Source organism: Acomys minous (genome assembly GCF_964271855.1).
Source record: "Acomys minous genome assembly, chromosome: 11".
In the NCBI taxonomy this organism is placed as follows: Eukaryota; Metazoa; Chordata; class Mammalia; order Rodentia; family Muridae; genus Acomys; species Acomys minous.
Genome location: NC_140492.1, coordinates 4,098,513 through 4,119,070, shown reverse-complemented (window position 1 = coordinate 4,119,070; position 20,558 = coordinate 4,098,513). Strand labels below are relative to the sequence as shown.

Below are 20,558 nucleotides of genomic sequence, written 5' to 3'. Positions count from 1 at the left end.
GGTCTACAAAGTGAGTCCAGGACAGCCAAGGCTACACAGAGAGACCCTGTCTCAAAAAACCCAAAGGGGGGAAAAAAAGCAATTTGAGTTGATTGATGAGGCACACCCTTTAAAAACCACGAGTGGAAAAATATACTGTGTTGCACATACTGTTGTACTCATTGGTTTTTTATGTTTAAGTGTTAGAACTTGCATATCTGTATCAAGATCTTGTTCTTGTTTGTGGGCAACATTCTGTTGGCTGGATTCGCTGATGGCCCATCGGTTGTATTAGTATATAGTTTGAATAGGCCAGCTGAGTTAACCTATGGACTACTTATAACTACAACTCATTAGGATATAGATTATTTTTGCTTAATTAAATACAGGTTTTTAAGGACTTTTTTTTATATTCAGTGGGTACTAGTATCTGTAGGATAAATTCATGCTAAGCTTCGTTTGCTCTGTTAGATGAAGGAACATTCTGCTTCTGTAGATGGTTGTCAGTCGCTGTGTATTTGAAGGTAGCTCAGTGACTTCCATTTGTAGTAACAGTAACATTAAGCTGCTTGGGAAAGAGTTAACTGTTTCTTTGTTAATCTAGTTGGACCTTGAAATTAATGGTTGACAGCCAGCAGGGTTCTTGAACACTCCACATGCACATCTGTCTTGTAGTTTCGGGGTGTCATGCCCTGTCCAGAGGCAGTTAAGAGATAAGTGTGGGACATAAGCTACTGGTGACCAAATGCCGCCTGCCTCACTGATGCAGACGCTGGGACTGAGGTCTTAATTTGATTGCTAAATGGTTCAGTTTGATTGCTAAATGGTTTGTTACCGATTCACCCACAGTCACATGCAGAACCAGACAGCCATGGCCATGAACTTTGAGCCTATAAGAAAAGGTAATCTGACGTTCTGCCTGTGTTTTAAGGTCCCTGAATAAGAAATAAAAAACAAAACAAAACAAAAACCCAATATTATATCTGAAGTGTTAGATTGAGGTGCGTCTGGGGGAAATAAACATGCTTTTGTGGTAACTATAGTAAGTTGAAACACTTGGGCTAAAACGAGGTCATCAGTGGTTAATAGCAGTTGATATATCAAGACTTTCCACTGTCACAGATTTGTACTGCACAATATCAACCCCACTCTCCTGACTGGAGAGGCCTGGCTTGTCACCTACACTGTTCATGCTCCAGTCGTCAGATCCAACCATGTGGAAATCTAGTTTCACTTACATTCACACATTACTAAATGGGTTCTTTATAGCAGATGCTGTTAGAACAATTGGTACATTCATGCCAACTCAACAGGTAACACCAGCATTCTAGATCCGGCTGACTGCAGGAATGGGCACAGATAGACACTGTGCTCTAGCCAGTGGCCAGCCGGGTGAAGGCTGGAGTTGGAAGTGGTGTGCTGTTGTCTTCATGGAACTGATGGTATGCCACGTGACCTGACGTACAGAAATGGCCATGTGTGGTTAGGGTCTATCTAGACTTCGCAAGTTAGGTTAGGCTCTTGGCCACTGAGAGGGTAGTAAGATGCTAATTTCCGATGAACCGAGGCTGTTACTGAAGGCTGGTAGTACCTCCCGACAGCTTCCTCTGGTTACAGAAAACCGCTGTAGAGGGGCTGCACCAAGACTGCTGGAGGACTCCAGGCTGGAGGAAGGTAGCTAGAGTACACACAGACACGTGGGAAGGTTTAGGATATTTAGAGGCACAGGTGACAGAAATGGCCCGTGCTTTAGTACTGGGATATGAGGAAGGACACATTGGCTTGTGTTCTTAGCGGATTCTTGGATTTTGGGCCCACTTAGCAGTGGAGAGTCATTGGAAAAAGAGTAAATTTATAGGAGGTAGACTCTGACACTCTGTCTATCTGTTTATCTATCTAGAGCTGTAGATACATGCATGCACACAAGCATGAAAATACACCAAATGAACACACACATACACTGAGTGGAAATGTCTGGGAAACATCCAGATTGGAATATTGTATGGAGGTGAAACTAAAAAGAGTAGATGGCATTGTTTGGGACGGATGTCCAGGAAGAGAGAAGTTGGAGATGCAGTTGATACTGCTTAAGAAAGTAGGTTTCACTCTTGACTGAATACTGGAATCCTGTGACTCCCAGGCACTGGTCTAACTGGTAGACGGTAGAGCTTGCAGAGTGGACTCTTAGATGCTCCCGCAGTAACTGATATCACCTTGTACACAAGACTGAAACAACCTTGTAGTCTTCTACCAGAGCTCAGGCTAAAGAGAAAAGAGGAGCCAAGTTGAACCTTGATATCTCACAGAGAAGGGGGAAACCTTGTCCAGAAAGGCAGGAGGAGGTGGTTTTATGGAAAGAAGTAAGAAAAGACAGCAGTGTCTGGCTGCCAACACATGTGAGTGAGTTTGGACTGAGGAATATTAACTTCTTCCAGTAATTAGGGGAGCTGTCGGTGGGAGGCTTGGAGCAGCAGGTTGGTGTGAACTGTTTACTGTGGGGAACTAGAGACAATGGGTGTAGACAGTTTCTAGAGGTGCTTGGAGGAAGGGACTTGACACCTGTGACAGATTGAACTGGCTTGAATGGTGATGAAATGCAATGCCCAGGCTCCTGAAGATGGTGGCCATAGGGTGTATGTGCTGGCCTCAGCACTGTCATCTGAGGCCTAGGTTTTCAGCCTCAATGGCTCTGGTGAGAAAGCGGCCGTCCTACCCCTGTGGTGGTAGGGTGACTAGTGACTGCTGTAGGCCAGGTGTCACATTCTCCAGCAGAGAAAAACCCAGCTATTTCTTGTGATCTTTTAAAAAGTAGTACACATCCTAGGAAACGTATATCACCAGGGTGTAGACTGAATCTTTGCAAGTCATATAACTTGAAAACAGCACCCAGATCACAGCAGAGCCAAGCAACTCCGTGTTCTTTCAGCCGCTGCCCATCTCTCTTCCCGACCAGTCTTTGCCCAGACTTCCACTGGGTGGTTTTGTCTCTGTGCAGCGTCAATGGGATCCTGTACTGTGGCTCTTCTGTGTTTGGCCCTCAGCAGTGTTCTGGGGTGGCCCAGGTTGTAAAGTATTCACTGACTTCGTGAATAAACCGTAGGGTAGCCATTGTGTCATCGATGGGCGATCTGGTAAGCTTCTAGTATTCGGCTGTTAGTGGTATCAGGTTCTGCGGAGTGTGCGTTCAAGGACAGGGCTTGCCTGTGTTCTGCTGTAGGTCATAACTTCCTGTGATGGCGCCGTTCCCGTCTTCTCGGGAGGGGGGGAGGGGAGAGCTGCGGTCCATGTCCTCGCCAGCACTTATTTGCATGCCTCACTTCACAGACATGATAGCTGTGGAGGCTGCACACCTCGTGTTCGTCTGCATTTGTAAGCGGTTGAGGGTGCTTGAGTGTTCCTCATGTTCCTGACTGTTTGGATGTGCTCTTATGAAATACTGGATGTCTGTCTCTATGGCACGTTTGTAGTCTTGTGAGTCACTGAGACTAAGTCGCGCAAGCATCGTCACACTCTGAGTAGCTTGCCCTTTCTGTACTTCTGGTTTGTTTTCTTGTTACCAAAAGCTGTTAACTTAAAAAAAAAAAAAAGATTTATTTATTTATTATGTATACAGTGCTCTGCCTGAATGTACACCTGCCTGCCAGAAGTGGGCACTAGATCACATTCTAGATGGTTGTGAGCTGCCACCATGTGGTTGCTGGGAATTGAACTCAGGACCTCTAGAAGAGCAGACTGTACTCTTAGCCTCTGAGCCGTCTCTCCAGCCCCACTGTTACTTCTAGAAATAATGAAATGGTTCAGTGGGTCTAGACCACCCAGCTGAAGATCTGGATTTAATCTCCAGATTGCACGTGGTAGGAGGAGAGAACTCCGTCCTCCAAGTTGTTCTCCGACCTCTACACTTGACCTCCCTTCTACAATGCACACGCACACACATACTCACATACCCACACTTTAATATGATACAGTTTATCAGATATTTTCCTCATGGCAAGTCCTTGTTGTTTTGTGTTTATAATCTTTGTCTGCTCTGTGGCCACCAGAGTGTTCTGTGTTTCTTCTAAAAGTGTGACTTCTTTCTCTCCTTACATTAGTGTTGCTACCTAAACTCACAGCCTCCTCAGCTTGGCTTTGCTGTTGAGCACGAGTAGGTGTTTGACATTTGTGTGAATGTCTACGTGTTTGAGCGGCTCTTATTAACAGTCTGTTTGCCTCATGCCCTGTGCTGTCACTTCTGTCACAGATAAGTTTGTGTAGAGTCACCTGTCCATTCCTCCGTCTTTTTCTGTTAATCTAATTGTCTATCTTTAGGAGATTTTGTTATTTTGGTTATTTCTTTTCTAATATTTTGCTGTATACCTTTAGTAGTTATGAATGTCTGGCATAAGTTACCTCGTTTGTTTTTTTTTCAATTTGTTTCAATGTATTGATTTATGTGACTATGATATAATGAGCCAGTGAATTCACAGCAGACATTTAAAGCATGAAAGTGAAAAATAGACTAAGTGAGTTGGACAGAGAAAATACAGTGCTTAGGCCAGTGAGAAAGAGTATGTGAGCTTACAGGAGAGAGTGGGCTGTCAGAACTAGCGCCTTAGCATTTGGACGTTTGTGAGCGGTGCTAGGCTCCTCCTGGGTGTGGTGAGGACTCGTGAGACATGCTGTTGGGGAATGTCGCTGAAGACAGATGCTGGAGACAGACTAAGGCGTGGCTCCTCCAGCATCTGACAGTTTAACACTTTGTGTTTAGCATGCGCCGCCACAGAGCAGCCAGAGCAGATCCACTCTCCTTGTTCTGCAGCCGCTGAGAGAAGGAAGCAGCATCTAGTCAGATGTAACTGGGTTCTTGTTCTAAAGCAGCAGTTCTCAACCTATGGATTGAGGCCCCTTTGGAGTTCAGCGGCCATTTCATAGGAGTTGCCTGAGATACTTACATAACAATTCATAACAGTAGCAAAACTATGAAATAGCAGTTAAAATAATTGTATGGTTGGGGGGTTAGCACAGCAGGAGGAGCTGTATTAAAGGGTCGCAGTGCTAGGAAGGCTGAGAACCACTGGGCTAGCCTCGGCTCCGCTGCTCAGTTTTGCTTAACTGATGTGTTGTGTGAAGGGTTTAGCAGTTACATTGTTGACAATCAAGTTATGTTAAAAAACTAGAACAGTGCAGAAGATCGTGTGAATAATGAGTCTAACAGATGCTGAGAGGATTCCTGGGTAGTTGTGGGGCTCTGGGCGACTATTCCCTTTTGTTTTGCTTTTCTGCCTTTTCTAACTTTGCTATTTGGATATTTACTGTATGGATTAATTTTTTTTTTTACTGCACTATATTCATGTAAATTTCGTGACAGATAGACACATGATACATAGCATTTCTGCAGTAACAGAATGAAATGCTCAAATGTTTTATTTCCTGTTTTTCTCCTTAGAAATGCGCTCAGTGATGGGAAGAGAGCCATTGTTTTGAAGAACACCTGGCCAAAGGTAGGCCTCCTCTGTGCCCTACAGCGTGCAAGCCCCTGAGCCTTACTGCTGTGTGGAAATGGGTCTGTGGGAAAACGTGCATAAAAATGCTGGGGGACGTTACAAAGCCTCGCCAGGACGTGGGCTCAGGAGTTTACTGTCAGTTCAAAGACTTGGCTGCGGGAGGTGGTGAGTGGAGAAGCACCTCCTAGTGAGTTAGAAGGCTTAATAATGGGTGGAGGGGAGGAAGGGAAGTGGCAGGGAGGGAGGGGAATCAGTGAGAGCATCTTTCTTGCCTCAAGATTAGAAAGGGATTGCAAAGCTCCCCCGTTTTAGTTCTGCTTTATTGAGGCACGTCCATCGGCGTGCAGGTTTTCCCTCTCACCCCCAGCCCCAGGGTTTCTTGAGTAACACGGGGGACAAAATCACAGCAGAAGCTGCTCCACTTGGTTATAACTCACTGTATCAAGCTTAAAATTTGTGTATGGTGAGAGATGCTAAGAGGCTGGGATGAGCTCATTTGTCATATAGATCCCATATGTAACTGATGGGATTTATATACTGGGTGTGCCGGGTAGTCTTAAAGCACATAAGAAACCTTATAAGAGAGTGGACCAATAAAACGAGTAAGTTTTTATAGAAAACTAACCGTGAATGGCCAGTAGCAATGAGAAACCAAGGACTGGTTAGGAGTGCCTGCTACCTGCCTAGGCCTGGAGTTGGTTCCCTGCACCCAAGTCAGGTTGCTCACAGCTGCTTGTACTTCCAGCTCCAGAGGAGTCAGTACTTTCTTCTGGCTTCCCAGGCACACATACACACACAAACACAACAATTTAAATGTAAAAAAAAAATACTTTTGAGGTGCTAGAGAGATGGCTCAGAGGTTAAGAGCACACTGACTGCTCTTCCAGCAACCACATGGCAGCTCACAGCCATCCATATAATGTGATCTGATAGCCTCTTCTGGCCTGAAGGTGTACATGCAGGCAGAGCACTGTATATATAATTATAATAATTTTTAAAAAATTTCTCGAAAGTGAGGAACTTGACTATTTCCAATACAGTTGTAAGAGGACTAAAAACCAAAAACTGAGTGGAGCAGAGTAGAGTAGAGGGCCTCACAGGTGAGAGGTGATGTGCAGTGCTGGGGAGTAGAGGGCCTCACAGGTGAGAGGTGATGTGCAGTGCTGGGCAGTAGAGGGCCTCACAGGTGAGAGGTGATGTGCAGTGCTGGGCAGTAGAGGGCCTCACAGGTGAGAGGTGATGTGCAGTGCTGGGGAGTAGAGGGCCTCACAGGTGAGAGGTGATGTGCAGTGCTGGGCAGTAGAGGGCCTCACAGGTGAGAGGTGATGTGCAGTGCTGGGCAGTAGAGGGCCTCACAGGTGAGAGGTGGTGTGCAGTGCTGGGGAGACTGGGGCACCCTTTGAGTACTAGCAGGAATTCAGTAAACTGGTCAGAGTGTGAATTGCTAAAAACTTACTTGGAAAGACATATGGTGTACACACCCCATAAGTACTGTGTTCAGTGTGTGTATGCCTTAGAACATTACTTGGTCTTTTGTGTATGTGCCCCAATAGCTACTTGATTTCTTATGCATGCGCCCATGAAATTTTTTTGCATATTTACACCTGGTAAAATGTCCAAAGCCATCACTGCAGCGTTTTTACTTTCATTTTTGGTGTCTGCATTAGTTGATTAATTAGTTGAGTGGTGTGATGGGCACTGATCCTAGAGGCCATGCAGCCGCCACTGAGCTCTCCCCACTCCGCCTTCTGCTTTCCTGTTTGAGATTGTGGCGTCACTGGCTTGCCCTGGCTGTTTTTGGCCTTGGCCTTGGCCTCTTCCCACTTTCTCCTGAGTAGCTGACGGTACTGGTCTCTGCCCGGCCTGTCTTAGCGCATTCTTTTTGCCGAATTGTCTAGTGATAAAGCAGTCAATCGGTAGATGTATTTTTCCTTGATCAAAGTTAGTACTTTGGGTTACCTGGTGTGTTCACTCTTGAATACCCTTGCTTTCCCCCTCACTCTGGTCATTCTTTCTCTGATTGACTCTGCTGTCCCTTTGGCCTGTTCACTTTCTCCAAACGTGCAGGACCCATTTCCCTTTTTTTTCCTTTCTACCTTGAATGCTTTTCCTCATTGTTGGCTAGCTGGTCATTTGCTGGTCATTCTTCACTTAAGGTCCCTTAGTTACCTGTTTCCTCATTACATGAAAACACCAACCCTGACTGTTGTAGGCATTTCCTGTTCTTTTCTCCTCTTCCTTTCTCCCCTTTTTAGCATAGAACATTTTTTTAATATACCATGTGTCTAGTTAGGTAACATTCTAAGACAAAGTTTCTGTGATTTAGTCTAGAAACTGAACTATCTTGACAGTAGAATTAAAGTTGTCGTGAGCAGTAGACGGATTAGAAATGAAACCAATAGAACAGGGAACCTCAGGTGCCGCCACGTAGTTGCTGCGACTGTTGTGGCCCAGGCAGGCACTCTGCTGTTGTACTCGCCGCAACTGTTGCGGCCAAGGCAGGCACTCTACTGTTGCTGCTGAATAAGTTACCAAATACTAGATTGTGTTGGAAATGAATTGACTAGCTTATCAATATATGGATTTTTAAAAACAGTATTAAATGAAATCATGTAATTATTTATTTGTTTTAAATGGGGTTGATGGGCAGGCAAAGGCACTTGCCATGCAGCCTGATGACTTACGTTCATATTGTGAGAGAAGAGAACTGACTCCTGAAAGTTGTCCTCTGGCTTCCACATGTGCACTATGGCACTGTGGATATGTGTGCACACAGACACAGGACACATAGACATACAGCAGAGACAGACAGACACACCGACAGGACAGACATACACAGAGAGACACAGATACACAGGACATACACATAGATAGACAACACAGACAAATAGGCACACTGACATAACAGACATGTACAGAGACACAGCTGCACAGGACATACACACAGACATACAGCAGAGACAGACAGACAGACACACCGACATAACAGACATACACAGAGACACACACACTCAGGGTACACACACAGACATACACAGAGACACACACACTTAGGGCACACACACAGACATACAGTAGAAACAGACAGACACATACACTGACATAACAGACATACACAAAGACACAGCTGCACAGGACATACACAGAGACATACTGTAGAGACATACGGACAGACAGACGCACTGACATAACAGACATACACAGAGACACACACAGCCACAGCCACACAGGACACAGACAGACAGACACACAGACATACACAGAGAGACACACACATACAGAGACACAGCCACACAGGACACACACACACAGACATACAGCAGAGACACACAGACATACACAGAGACACACACATACAGAGACACAGCCACACAGGACACACACACACATACAGCAGAGACAGACAGACAGACACAGAGACACACACATACAGAGACACAGCCGCACAGGACACACACACAGACATACAGCAGAGACAGACAGACAGACACAGAGACACACATACAGAGACACAGCCGCACAGGACACACACAGAGACATACAGCTGAGACAGACAGACAGACACACTGATATAACAGACAGACACAGAGACATGCACACACACACATACACACACACACACACACACACAGACACAGAGACACATACGTACAGAGACACAGCCGCACAGGACACACACAGAGACATACAGCTGAGACAGACAGACAGACACACTGATATAACAGACAGACACAGAGACATGCACACACACACACACACACACACACACACACACACACACACACAGACACAGACACAGAGACACATACGTACAGAGACACAGCCGCACAGGACACACACACACAGACATACAGCAGAGACAGACAGACAGACACACTGACATAACAGATAGACACAGAGACATGCGCACACACACACACACACACACACACACACACACACACAGACATACAGCAGAGACAGACAGACATATACAGAGACACAGCCACACAGGACACACACGCAGACATACAGCAGAGACAGACAGACATATACAGAGACACACACATACAGAGACACAGCCGCACAGGACACACACACAGACATACAGCAGAAACAGACAGACACACCGACATAACAGACAGACATAGAGACATGCACACAGACAGACAGACAGACAGACAGACAGACAGTCACACTGACATAACAGACATACACAGAGACACACCTCCCACACACAGTGAGTGTTCTAGATAAGACAGATTGTCTGGAGCTGGATTCTGCACTGGCTGGTGCTTGTGTTGAGGGTGCTCAGTGTCTGTTCTTTCATGATTGCCACTCTCTTGCTTGAAATAGAACTTTGTTGATCACTGAAACTTGCATTTGGCAAGTATTTAATAAGTATTTTGTAAAACAAGTATGTGAGAGAGAATTCTTAGCACTAAAATCCAGATCATGGTAATAATTTTCTAAAGATCTCTTACAAATTTTTTAGGAGTAGTAGAAGTTTTAATTTTTTCCCCACTGAGTCAAAACCTTCTGAGTAGTTAATGCTCCTGAGGAAGGCCTGGGATTGTCTTTGGGCTCCTGCTATTCCTGGAGTGTGTCTCCTGTACACTTCCTGCTGTGCTGAGGCCAGCTGGAGCAGGCTTAGGGTTGGTGCTCCTCTTCCTTCTATGGCCAACGCTCAGATGTCCTTTTGTAAGCCCCGGCTTCTTACCTTTTTGTCTCTGTTACTCTGTCTTAGCTGAAACCATAAAAATAAAGAGCATGTGCTCTTCCTATGCAGTAAGATCCTTAAAACCAACAGCTGTCGTCCAGGGGAAGAGAAGCCCTGGGTTTTCTGTGTGGTTAGCCTGAGGGAGCCCTAAGTCCTGATGAGGCTAGGTGCCTGCCTGCTGTAGACACAGCGACCCGAAGCCTGGTGAGTCCCCCACATCGCAGCCACGCCTTCTCTCAACTGCATTGTCAGGGTTCGGCCCTGAGGGATGGCCTCTCCTGAAGGAGCCTGAGATAAGCGAGCAGTGTCAAAGGAGAACCCAGCTTTAGTAATTGATTTTAAGAAAGAGACACTTTTAATCTAAGCATAATTCAAAGAGATAGAGAAAACCCTTGCCAGTCATTAGGAGTTGAACTGAGTTTTATAGGAGTTCGGGGGAAAAAGGACTGGGTAGAATATTTGAGTAGTGGGTCAGTAGGGGCATGATAAAAAATATTTACTGAAAGTATAGGGTGTGGTCTTATAATTTCTTGTCCTAGCTACGGTTTACTCTTTTAAAATCGGAAGTTGCTCAGTGTCTAGAAGTAGGATTCTGACCTTGTAGCTTCCCTGAGGAGTCTCAGGTGTCCAGAAATAGAGCATCCACCCTTGGTGACAAGCACTGTTGAACCAGGTACAACTCGAGTCAGCGTCTTTGACCTGAGGCTAGACAGAGCTCACAGACAGGTCCCCAGACACAGCACAGACCTTGCACACACACATGCCACTGATGTTCTCTAAAGGAAGACTATATTTTGGTTTTGTTTTTATTCGTTTGTTTGTTTTTTACTTTGTTATCTTTTGGCCTCTTGCTAAAACAAATGCTCTCTGTAAATAAGTGGTAAAAAAGGAGATGTGGACAGGTGTCATGAAGTCGGGTTCTTTGCCTGGCTTGTGTGCTGCTGCAGGTTCCAGTGTAGTTTGCTGGTGAGTCCTCTTCTAGAAGAAGGTTTGGGCTGCACTAGGAGCAGGTGGGTAACGTGAACAGGGCCTTATTGAGCCCTTGGTCTCCACAGTACAAAGTTAATGTTTGGAGCCAGAAACGACTTTGGGTTTTGTAACAACTAAAATCCTTAACATTGGAATTACACTGTAAGTCAGCAATACCAGTGGCTTTCAGAAACTGTATTTAGAGATGACTCAGAGTAGATCAAAGGGAGGAGAGAGCTAAGAGGTAGCCCAGCCACAGTCCTCACTTGGAAACCTTGGCAAAATGGTGGGCATGCCAGTGGTGCCCTCCAGCCGCCGGAACTGTTTGACTTCCAAAGTGGAGGGCATGTCATGGCTTAGAGACTGTCTGCATTGCAAATGTTTTGGAAAAAATTAAGTTGTTTACCTATAACTAATGACTGTTATGCCTCATGTAGTAAAATATGTTATTCCTTAGTAGTGAACTATAACAGGAGTTAGATTCTTTTCTAGGGGTTCAAAAGTCTCTTAAAAAAACAGTGGTTTAAAAAAAACACAATGGTTTCTAGCTAATTATTTAAAATTACATGCTTATTTATAACTTTTTACTTAGTTCATAAGCCACTTTATTTTCTGGGATATTAATATTTTTTTATTGATAGGCCTAAACTAATCCATTTCAACCAAAATATTTTTCCTTATCTTCTTTAACCTAGCATATTTTTTGAGAAAAATTAAATTTATCTTTTTGGAACAGGGTCATTATCGTTATTGTGATGCTCTTTCTATGCTGGGGGAACATGACTGGGCCCTGCAAGCAAACATAAAAGCTCAAAAACTCTGTAAAAATGACCCTGAGGGAATGAAGGATCTAATTCAGCAGCATGTAAAGTTACAAAAACAAATAGAAGACCTGCAAGGTATTTCACCTAAGATTCTTTTGGTTACAGTCACATTCCCTTTAAGACTTCTGAAAATGGATTTCCTGGGTTAATGGAGGGCCGCACTATCCTCAGGTGGTTTGTCCATGTGCTATGCTGTCTTGGGGAAGTCACTCAGGTTTTCTGCTTCTGGGTGATTGAAAGTCATTTGTATGTTTGAAACACTAATCAAGGTTTTATTTGTTCTGTAGAAAAATACTCCTTCCTGTACTTTCTGATAAGTTTTTAAAAGAAATTTGTTTTCTTCCATTAATTTCCTAAGAAAAGGCCCTTCAGTGTTGCTTGATGTTTTAGCACCAATGTTGCAACTAATTATGCAGCATGCTGAGCATGCATCATCTATCATCTACCCATCTGTCTAACATTTATATCATCTATTAATCATCTAAGTATCTATCAACCATCTATCTACCTATCAACCATCTATCTACCTGTCATCTATGCATCTTTCTGTTAATCTATTATCTGTCTGTCTGTCTACCATCTATCTACCAGTCATATATCTATTGATCACCTAGCTATCAGTCAATCACCTACCTACCTACCTGTCATCTATCTCAGAAACTGGCAGTGCAGAAACTGGCTGAATTGCAGGTTCTCACTTAACACGCATCCTGCCCTTGCCTTCTTTCTCTGACACTTAGAATTCCTTATGCTCCACTTCCAGCATGTAGACCTTTCTCCTGTTATTTTTTCCTCTGGGTGTCTGGTGTCTGCAGAGCTGGGCAGTTCTGTGTATCCAGCAGAGTGTGATTCTGAGATTGTGCGCTCCTTGAGACAGGTGCTGCTGGTTCATGTTTATGTGTTGCTGACAACCTATCAGCCATCACATGTAATGGGGTATCTGACAGGATCATGGAGCAGTTTGTTGACACCTTGATACTAAAAGCATCTAAACTGTAAAAGTGCTAGGATTTAGTTTTCAGCTTTTAAACTTTAATGTTTTCAACTATCAGCAGAAAAAAATTTAAATCTTTTAACATCTGTGGTGCCAGTCCATTGATCCCTGTGTGTGTGGTTGGCTTTTGTAGGTCGGACATCAAATAAGAATCCAATTAAAGCTTTTTATGAAAGCAGGTGAGTTAACACCAGGTCAGTGGCTGCTGCTTTGGAAAGGCTTTGTCCTGTGAAATTAAGAATCACTGTGCTTGTCAATTTAAGAGCTAATAGCAACTTTAAATGGTGCTGGGAATCAAACCAGGGCAGTGTGTATGCTGGGCAGGTGCTCTACCTCTGAGCTGTGTACTCAGCCACATAGTGCAGCTTCCAGTTAGCGTGGAAGAGAGGCTTGATTTGCAGAGAGAGACAGACAGACAGACAGAGAACGAGAGTGCGCACGCGCACGTGCATGAGTGGAATGTGTTCACAAGTGTCAGTGTTGTGCATGTGTGACTGCACACTTGAATTAGTATCTTAAAAGCATGTGACTTAGAAGTTGGTTTGTTGTTTTGCTATTTTACTTAACTTCATGAAAATAAATATGTATGTGTAGTATATATTATATATCTTACTAGCCTACATCTGTGGGAAAGAGTAAAATAAGATTTTAAAGCTTGAGTGAGGACCAGTGTGGCCAGTGAGTTGCTGGGATGGAGCCTGTGCCTTTTCCTCTGTCCTGGCACGTGACTTCCAGTTTCTTGATGTCTCTCAAAGGCTTCAGATAGACTTGCGTGTGCTTACAGTAAAGAAGCAGTAGCCAGGGTTGGGGAGGGGAAAGAATATGATCAAAATAGACTGTTTGAAAATTTAAAAATAATAAGAAATGGAATCAAAATTAAAACAGCTCAAACTTTTTAAAAGGCTTGTTAAGGTGCATCAGATGTCAAAGCTGTTAAAGCGCGTAGAATTTAGTTACTTTACTATTAGAACCAGAAACACTTGTCTTGAGCCACTCTTAGTTTTAGCTTAATTTCAGGTTAAGAATACTAGTGGTGTGTAAATCCCGTCTCAGCAGTGGAGCTCTTTTCAGAATGTGACACTTGGCTTTGTCTGAACAAGCACTGCAGATGCACGTCAGCATAGGAGTGACACGACGGTCCGTTGTTGTTTATCACCTCCAGGGCGTACATACCTAGACATTCATCAGCACCTGCTTTTAGAACATCACTTAACTTTGTGGAAACAGAAAGAGGTTTCAGAAAAACTAAGTACAGAATGGCAAGTGGTGGCAATCAGAATCTGAAGGTAAGCTCAGCTAAAATCTGTGATTATTTCTAGTGCGCACAGCCTCGCTTTCACAGTGACACTTTGGTGGCAGATGTTTTGGTGACACGTGCAATTTTTGTTGATACCAAGACGATGACCCTCCACATCACTACATACAGATAGTGTTTTAGTGCCACATGGCTTACCTCGGAGTCAGAGAGCTTCCCAGATGCTGGCTTGCCAGTTAGCTCTGCCTGCTTGTCCTCCATTGCTGTCTCTCAGCCAGTCTCCTGGGAGCAAGAGACGGGAAAGTCTAGCAGTTGAGTTTCCGCTGCTTTCTTCACAGTGACTTAGGCTTTTCTTTCCTCTTCTCTTGTCTGCAGTATAGTGGTTACTTGATGTTCTGCCAACCCTGCACCCAACTGCTGTTGTTGGGCTCCTAATTGGCTCCTCTGCCCAAGGTATATCTGTCACTTGGCTGTCCTTGGCAGCCGTGATCCCAGCCCTTAACTCAGTGCTATGTGCCGCAAGTGTCTTGGTCTGATCTTTCCCTCCCAGATACAACAAGGTCTCTATTCTGACTGTGAGCAGATGTGTTAGGTACATATGCATGAGCTTTCCTCAGACTTGTGGTATAGAAAAGCTGAATTCGTATTTATGTTTGGCTTCCAGCTTTGAAGAAAAGAATAAAGGGAGGTTGATGTTGGTTGGGTGATAGGCGGAGAAGGGAATTTTCCTAAACCGTATATGTAGTCATTTTGTGGATAACACAGAGAATGTCCGGAAAGTTTCGTTCAGTTAGAGGGAGAAGCGGACAGGCGTTGTTCAGCAACTGCTACATGGGGCGTCACGCTGAGCATCAGAGAGAGGATTTCCTAAGGCCTTGTCATTTATCCCGATTTCCCATTGCCAGTCATCATCACGCTTGCTCATACAGTTAGGCATCAGAACCGGCTGTATATTTTAGGTGCTTGACCATATTCCAGTTAAATTCTGTGTGACTGCTGTGTTGTCTTTTAAAACCTCACTGGTGTTATTTTCACGGGCAGGTGGCAGATGGGGCTCTGAAGGGAGACGATTGTGACTGTCATCCTGAGTGTCTGCCACCTCCAAGTGAGTAGTCTTTGCCTCATTGTTGCCCCTCAGACCTCTGCTGAACGCCTGTGCAGGCTTCACTGGCTTTTCCTCCAGCTCTTTCACGTGGTGGTGCTTTCAGTAATGTCAAATGCTGAAAAGCAGTAACAGTACTTTGAGACACCTGTTCATCACCTCAGTGAAACACAGGATGCAGGTCAGCGACGATGTAAAAGAGATTCTGGAGGTACTCAAGATTCTGGAGGTTCCTAACGCAAGCTGCCTATGTTGGCTCAGTTCTGGTGTGGGCTGCAGGGGCGGTGACATCGCATGCTGCCTATGTTGGCTCAGTTCTGGTGAGGGCTGCAGCTGGCGGTGACATCGCATGCTGCCTCTGTTGGCTCAGTTCTGGTGAGGGCTGCAGCTGGCGGTGACATCGCATGCTGCCTCTGTTGCCTCAGTTCTGGTGAGGGCTGCAGGTGGTGGTGACATCGCATGCTGCCTCTGTTGGCTCAGTTCTGGTGAGGGCTGCAGGTGGCGGTGACATCACAAGCTGCCTCTGTTGGCTCAGTTCTGGTGCGGGCTGCAGGTGGCAGTGACATCGCATGCTGCCTCTGTTGGCTCAGTTCTGGTAAGGGCTGCAGGGGCGGTGACATCGCATGCTGCCTCTGTTGGCTCAGTTCTGGTAAGGGCTGCAGCTGGCGGTGACATCACATGCTGCCTCTGTTGGCTCAGTTCTGGTGAGGGTTGCAGGTGGCGGTGACATCGCATGCTGCCTCTGTTGGCTCAGTTCTGGTGCGGGCTACAGGTGGCAGTGACATCAGAAATGCGCATTGAGCAAATGCTCGTGTCCTTGAACAGGAAGCAGTGAGAGAAAAGACAAGGCTGAAGCCCCACAGCTCCTCCAGGAGAGCACCTGATGTGACATGAGGCCTTTCCTTGGCTCCCACCAACTTCCTCCCCCACCCTCTCTCTTTCTTTCACTCTCTCTTTCTTATTTTAAAGATTTATTTATTATTCCTTATATAGTACTCTGGCCGCATGTACACCTGCACACCAGAAGAGGGTGTCAGATCACATTATAGATCATTGTGAGCTACCATGTGGTTGCTGGGAATTGAACTCAGGACCTCTGGAGAAGCAGCCAGTGCCCTTAACCTCTGAGCCATCTCTCCAGCCCTGGGTCCCACTTTCTTAAAGCTTTTCACAGCATCCTCACTCTGCCACCCTGGGGACTTTGTGAAACTGAACTACAGCAGTTTCTGTTTCAAAAATGCATTGAGGAGGCTGGAGAGGAAGAGCATGCGCTGCCCTTGCAGAGGATTTAGTTCCCAGCACGTTTAGTAACTGCAGTCCAGGGGCTTGACGGTGTTCTCATGCCATGGTCAGGTTCTAGGTACTCAGATGGCAAACAGACATGCATGCAGCATGAATGTGTGCATATACGTTCATACGCATGAAGTAAATCCTTTCTTAAAAGGACAGACCACATTGAGGGCTAGAAGGATGGCTCAGTTGATGTACGGGGTTTCCTAGAGGAGCAGATCCACTGGGGAGACTTATGTGCTAAAGGGATGTGTTACTACACTGAGGTACATGATGTGGTCTGGGTAGTCCAGCATCTGCCCTCACACTGCATAGGCTGAGTGCCTCAGCAGTCCCGGTCTGCAGCTGGTCCCCATGCACCTTGGATGGCTGGAGAAGCTGCGTTCTAGTGTTAGTGAACAGTGTTAGTATTAGCAGCGGAGGCAGCAACAGGGTAGATGAAGTTGCCAGCGTGGCGGGAGGCAACACGAAGGCAAGCAAGGTCCCTTTGTTCTGACTGCCACAGGGAGGTGCTGCCCACACCTAGGGTCTCGTAACTTTGCACAGTCTGATCAGGAAAGCCCTTTACAAGTACGCCTGATGGCTTGTCTGTTAGTTGATCCAAGATCTAGTCAGGTTGACAGCCAAGGTTAACTGACACAGTTGGTAAAGTGATTGTGCACAAGCATACGGACCAACACCTATGTAAGAGCCAGGTATAGTGGCATAAGCCTGTACTACTACCACTGGGAGGCAGGGGCAGGAAGGTAGCTGAAGAGACGTAGTCCAGGTTCACTGAGAGATCCTGTCTCAAACTATGGTGGAACACGATTGAAGAAGACACCCAGTGTTGACCACTAGCCTCCACACACAGGTGAACAGGAACACACAAACAAACAAGCAGATGACATTGGATGTTTATTTCAAGTTTTGTAAGTCCTGTAGAAGTAAAGATCAAATACATTGCTTTTCCTTCAGCCATTGTTTCTACTATGGAGAGTTCTTAATCACTATCTTGTGTAACAGCAAGGGTTCTTTTTAAAGTACTTTTTCCTTAGTACAACAGTAATTGCTTTTGATTTTTGAGACCCTGTCACATGGTAGGATTAAAGGCCTGAGCTACCACGGCAGGCTTGGATCTCCCTTTCATATATAAAAAATACTGTTTGTTGTTTTCATGTCAGAACATGCGCTTCTGACCCTGTCAGGGGCGCTTTTGCCTTGTTGAGAAATGCTGTTTGTTCATTTGGAGTTCAGTAACAGAACCCCACAAAACAGGGTGGTCTGTTCTGTAGGTGAGAAGCCAGGGTCCTGCTCATAGCGCACTAACTGTTGATGAAGCTCTTTTCATGGTGCACAGGCGGCTGTGTTCTTGTGTGCTCAGTGGTGGAAGGGGCAGAGCAGCTACAGGTGTTGATGTCCTGCATGATCTGATCTCTGCCTTGAAGGTCCTACTTGCATGGAGCAGGGCATTCAGACAGAGCGGTGCCTCACTTCCCCACACCTTGCCTCGGTCTAACTGCGTGTGTTGTCCGCATATGCTCGTCTGAAGACAGGGTCTCCCTCTGTGCTGTGTTCTGATGAAAACCTCCCCACAGTGGGTTTGTGTACCTCTCTGCTTCTTACGGCTGACTCTTAAGAACATACAGATTCTCTTGGTGGTTGGAAGTTCCGTCACGCAGCAGTGACTAACCGTGAGCCTCCACGGCGTTGCTTGCAGGGCTTTAGAGATGAGCTGCTTGGCCTTGCAGTCAATACATCATCCCATCATGCTCTTTTCTCTTGTTCTACTTTTTTTTTTCTTCTCAATTGTTTGGCTTCTGTCATCCATTTTTGTCTTTCCTGCCTGCAGTTCTAGTCACGTGTGCCAGGACATGGTTAACATGTTAAACTTGGAGCACTGGGAATTCAGGCTGTTGTCTCCCCTAGTGTAATCTAACAGCATGTGAAATGCCTTTTAGGACAACACTTTAAAGTTTGTAAGAAGTTATTATTAGGTAGCACATGTAAGTAACTTGAGTCTTGTCCATCCATCGGCATTAATATTCAGGCAAAGAACTTGAGGCCCCAGAGTGACACTTCTATAGTTCTGTCAGTGCCCTCACAGCAGAAATCAAGTTCCTAGCACCTACATGGTGGTTTACAACCATTGCTAACTCCAGTTCTAGGCGTGTCATCACTCTTGGCAATAGGCACGTGTGGTGCACATGCATGCAGGCAAAACTCCTACACACATGAAATGTAAATAAAGAAATCCCATCATTAAAAAAAAAAACCACAACCCCACTTTTCTAGAATGCTTTTTTTTTTTTTAAACAGGATCTCTCTGTGTAGTCCTGGCTGTCCTGGGCTCATTTTGTAGACCAGGCTGGCCTCAAACTCAGATATCTGCCTGCCTCTGCCTCCTGAGTGCTGGGATTAAAGGTGTGCGCCACCAGGTCTGGCTAGAATGCTTTTATGCTGGAAGACATCACAGTTCTGTTCCCTTCAGCTGACCTGTCTGTTGCCATCTTTCCATCCTTCTGTCATGGATACCCTGTCCCTTTGCCATATTAAGTCTTCTAACACGGCCTTGAGCCTCCTTGAAAGAAGCAACAACTTGGTCGTGCTAGTGGAATAAAGACTGGTTTACAGAGCTGGGGATCTGGGTGGGCGGGCAGGTTACAGACCAGCCCCTGCCCCCTGGTCTCTACCTTTGTAGCTCATTTCTGCTCTTCTACCCTGCAGAACTCTCTGGATAACATACTTCCTTAGTATTTCTGAAACAAATGCCAGTCTTGGGCTTTTCCGTGTCTTGCTTATTCAAAAACTAAACAGCATTTCCAGAATATTCTAGCTAATGTGATTTTTCTCCCTTCTGTGAGCCAGAGAGGAACTACTAAGTATGAAATTAATATAACAGTGGCAACTTAGTATCTTTTTTTTTTTTGTAGTGGTTGCTTACTAAAAGTTATTTGTGTTTATTCCACTCTAGTTGGTAATTGCCTGCAAACAGGAACTGTTGCCTACAGTCCCAGACAGTAACTGTCATGGTTTTAATGTGTCCTTACAGCCCTGCACCGTCAGCACCTTGTCCTGACTTGTTTGATTGCACTCACAGACACTGGCTTCTTTAACTCTTCTTCTAGTGTTTGTGTGGTTTGTTGTTCTGTTCTGTTTTGTTTGCAGTCCAGTTGGCACACTTAAGTTTTATAGGTTTTATGTACCAGTTTCAGAAACAAATGCTTTTATGTTCACAGGTCAGCCTCCAAAACATAAAGGAAAACAAAAATCACGAAACAGTGAATCAGAGAAGCCCAGGTTGGTTCTTCTTAGTTTTACAGGGATTTTGATGGCGACTGCTGTGGATTTAGTTATAATTTGGGAAGAATCAGCATGTTGAATATTTTCGTTCAGGAAATTGGGTGTTTATCTGTTTACTCCGTATTTAAAGTTGCATCTGTAAATGCACTCTTTTCTTTATGTAAGTAGATCTGCTTTACTTGATAGTATTTTTCATCATGCTTTCTTTTCATCTTCAGTTCCAATTCACAAGCAAATTTACCAGTAGATTTGAAAAACATTTTGGAGAAACAGTTTTCAAAATCTTCCAGAGCTGTGCACCAGGTAAGAGAGAAGGCTTTTTCTGCGATAAGAGCAAATTGTCTCTCAAAGATTTAATAATAATTGTAACTTCAAAAGTTTCTTAAGTATTTAATAAAGTAATTGCTTGCAGTTTTATTTTGCCTACTGTAAAAAATCATTAGAGCCATCTCTTCTTTTGAATGATTTAACGTAAGCCAGATAAATGCCACCTATAAACAAAGTACGCTTTGTATGCACATTCTCTTAAGTCATTTGGTGATGAAAACAGTGTATTAATATGGCTGAGGATTTTCCTCTAAATATGTGGGTCAGTTACAGATTTTGTTATTTTAGATCTACTTAACAAATCATATTGTTGAAGCAAACTTCTAATTGTTTGTGTACAGGTGAGTTTAG

At 44.8% G+C, this 20,558-nt stretch overlaps 1 protein-coding gene across 10 annotated transcripts in view; it reads left to right on the top strand.

Moving 5' to 3' along the window:
- Positions 1–20,558, top strand: part of TTC3 (tetratricopeptide repeat domain 3) — a 103,662-nt gene that overhangs the window by 27,679 nt on the left and 55,425 nt on the right. For all 10 annotated transcript variants that reach the window (XM_084800452.1, XM_084800454.1, XM_084800459.1 and 7 more), the window contains 7 exons: positions 5,408–5,462; positions 11,870–12,032; positions 13,085–13,130; positions 14,114–14,237; positions 15,248–15,311; positions 19,817–19,877; positions 20,099–20,183. In XM_084800452.1, the coding sequence (XP_084656578.1) occupies positions 5,408–5,462; positions 11,870–12,032; positions 13,085–13,130; positions 14,114–14,237; positions 15,248–15,311; positions 19,817–19,877; positions 20,099–20,183 (598 nt within the window). The remainder of the gene's footprint in view (positions 1–5,407; positions 5,463–11,869; positions 12,033–13,084; positions 13,131–14,113; positions 14,238–15,247; positions 15,312–19,816; positions 19,878–20,098; positions 20,184–20,558) is intronic.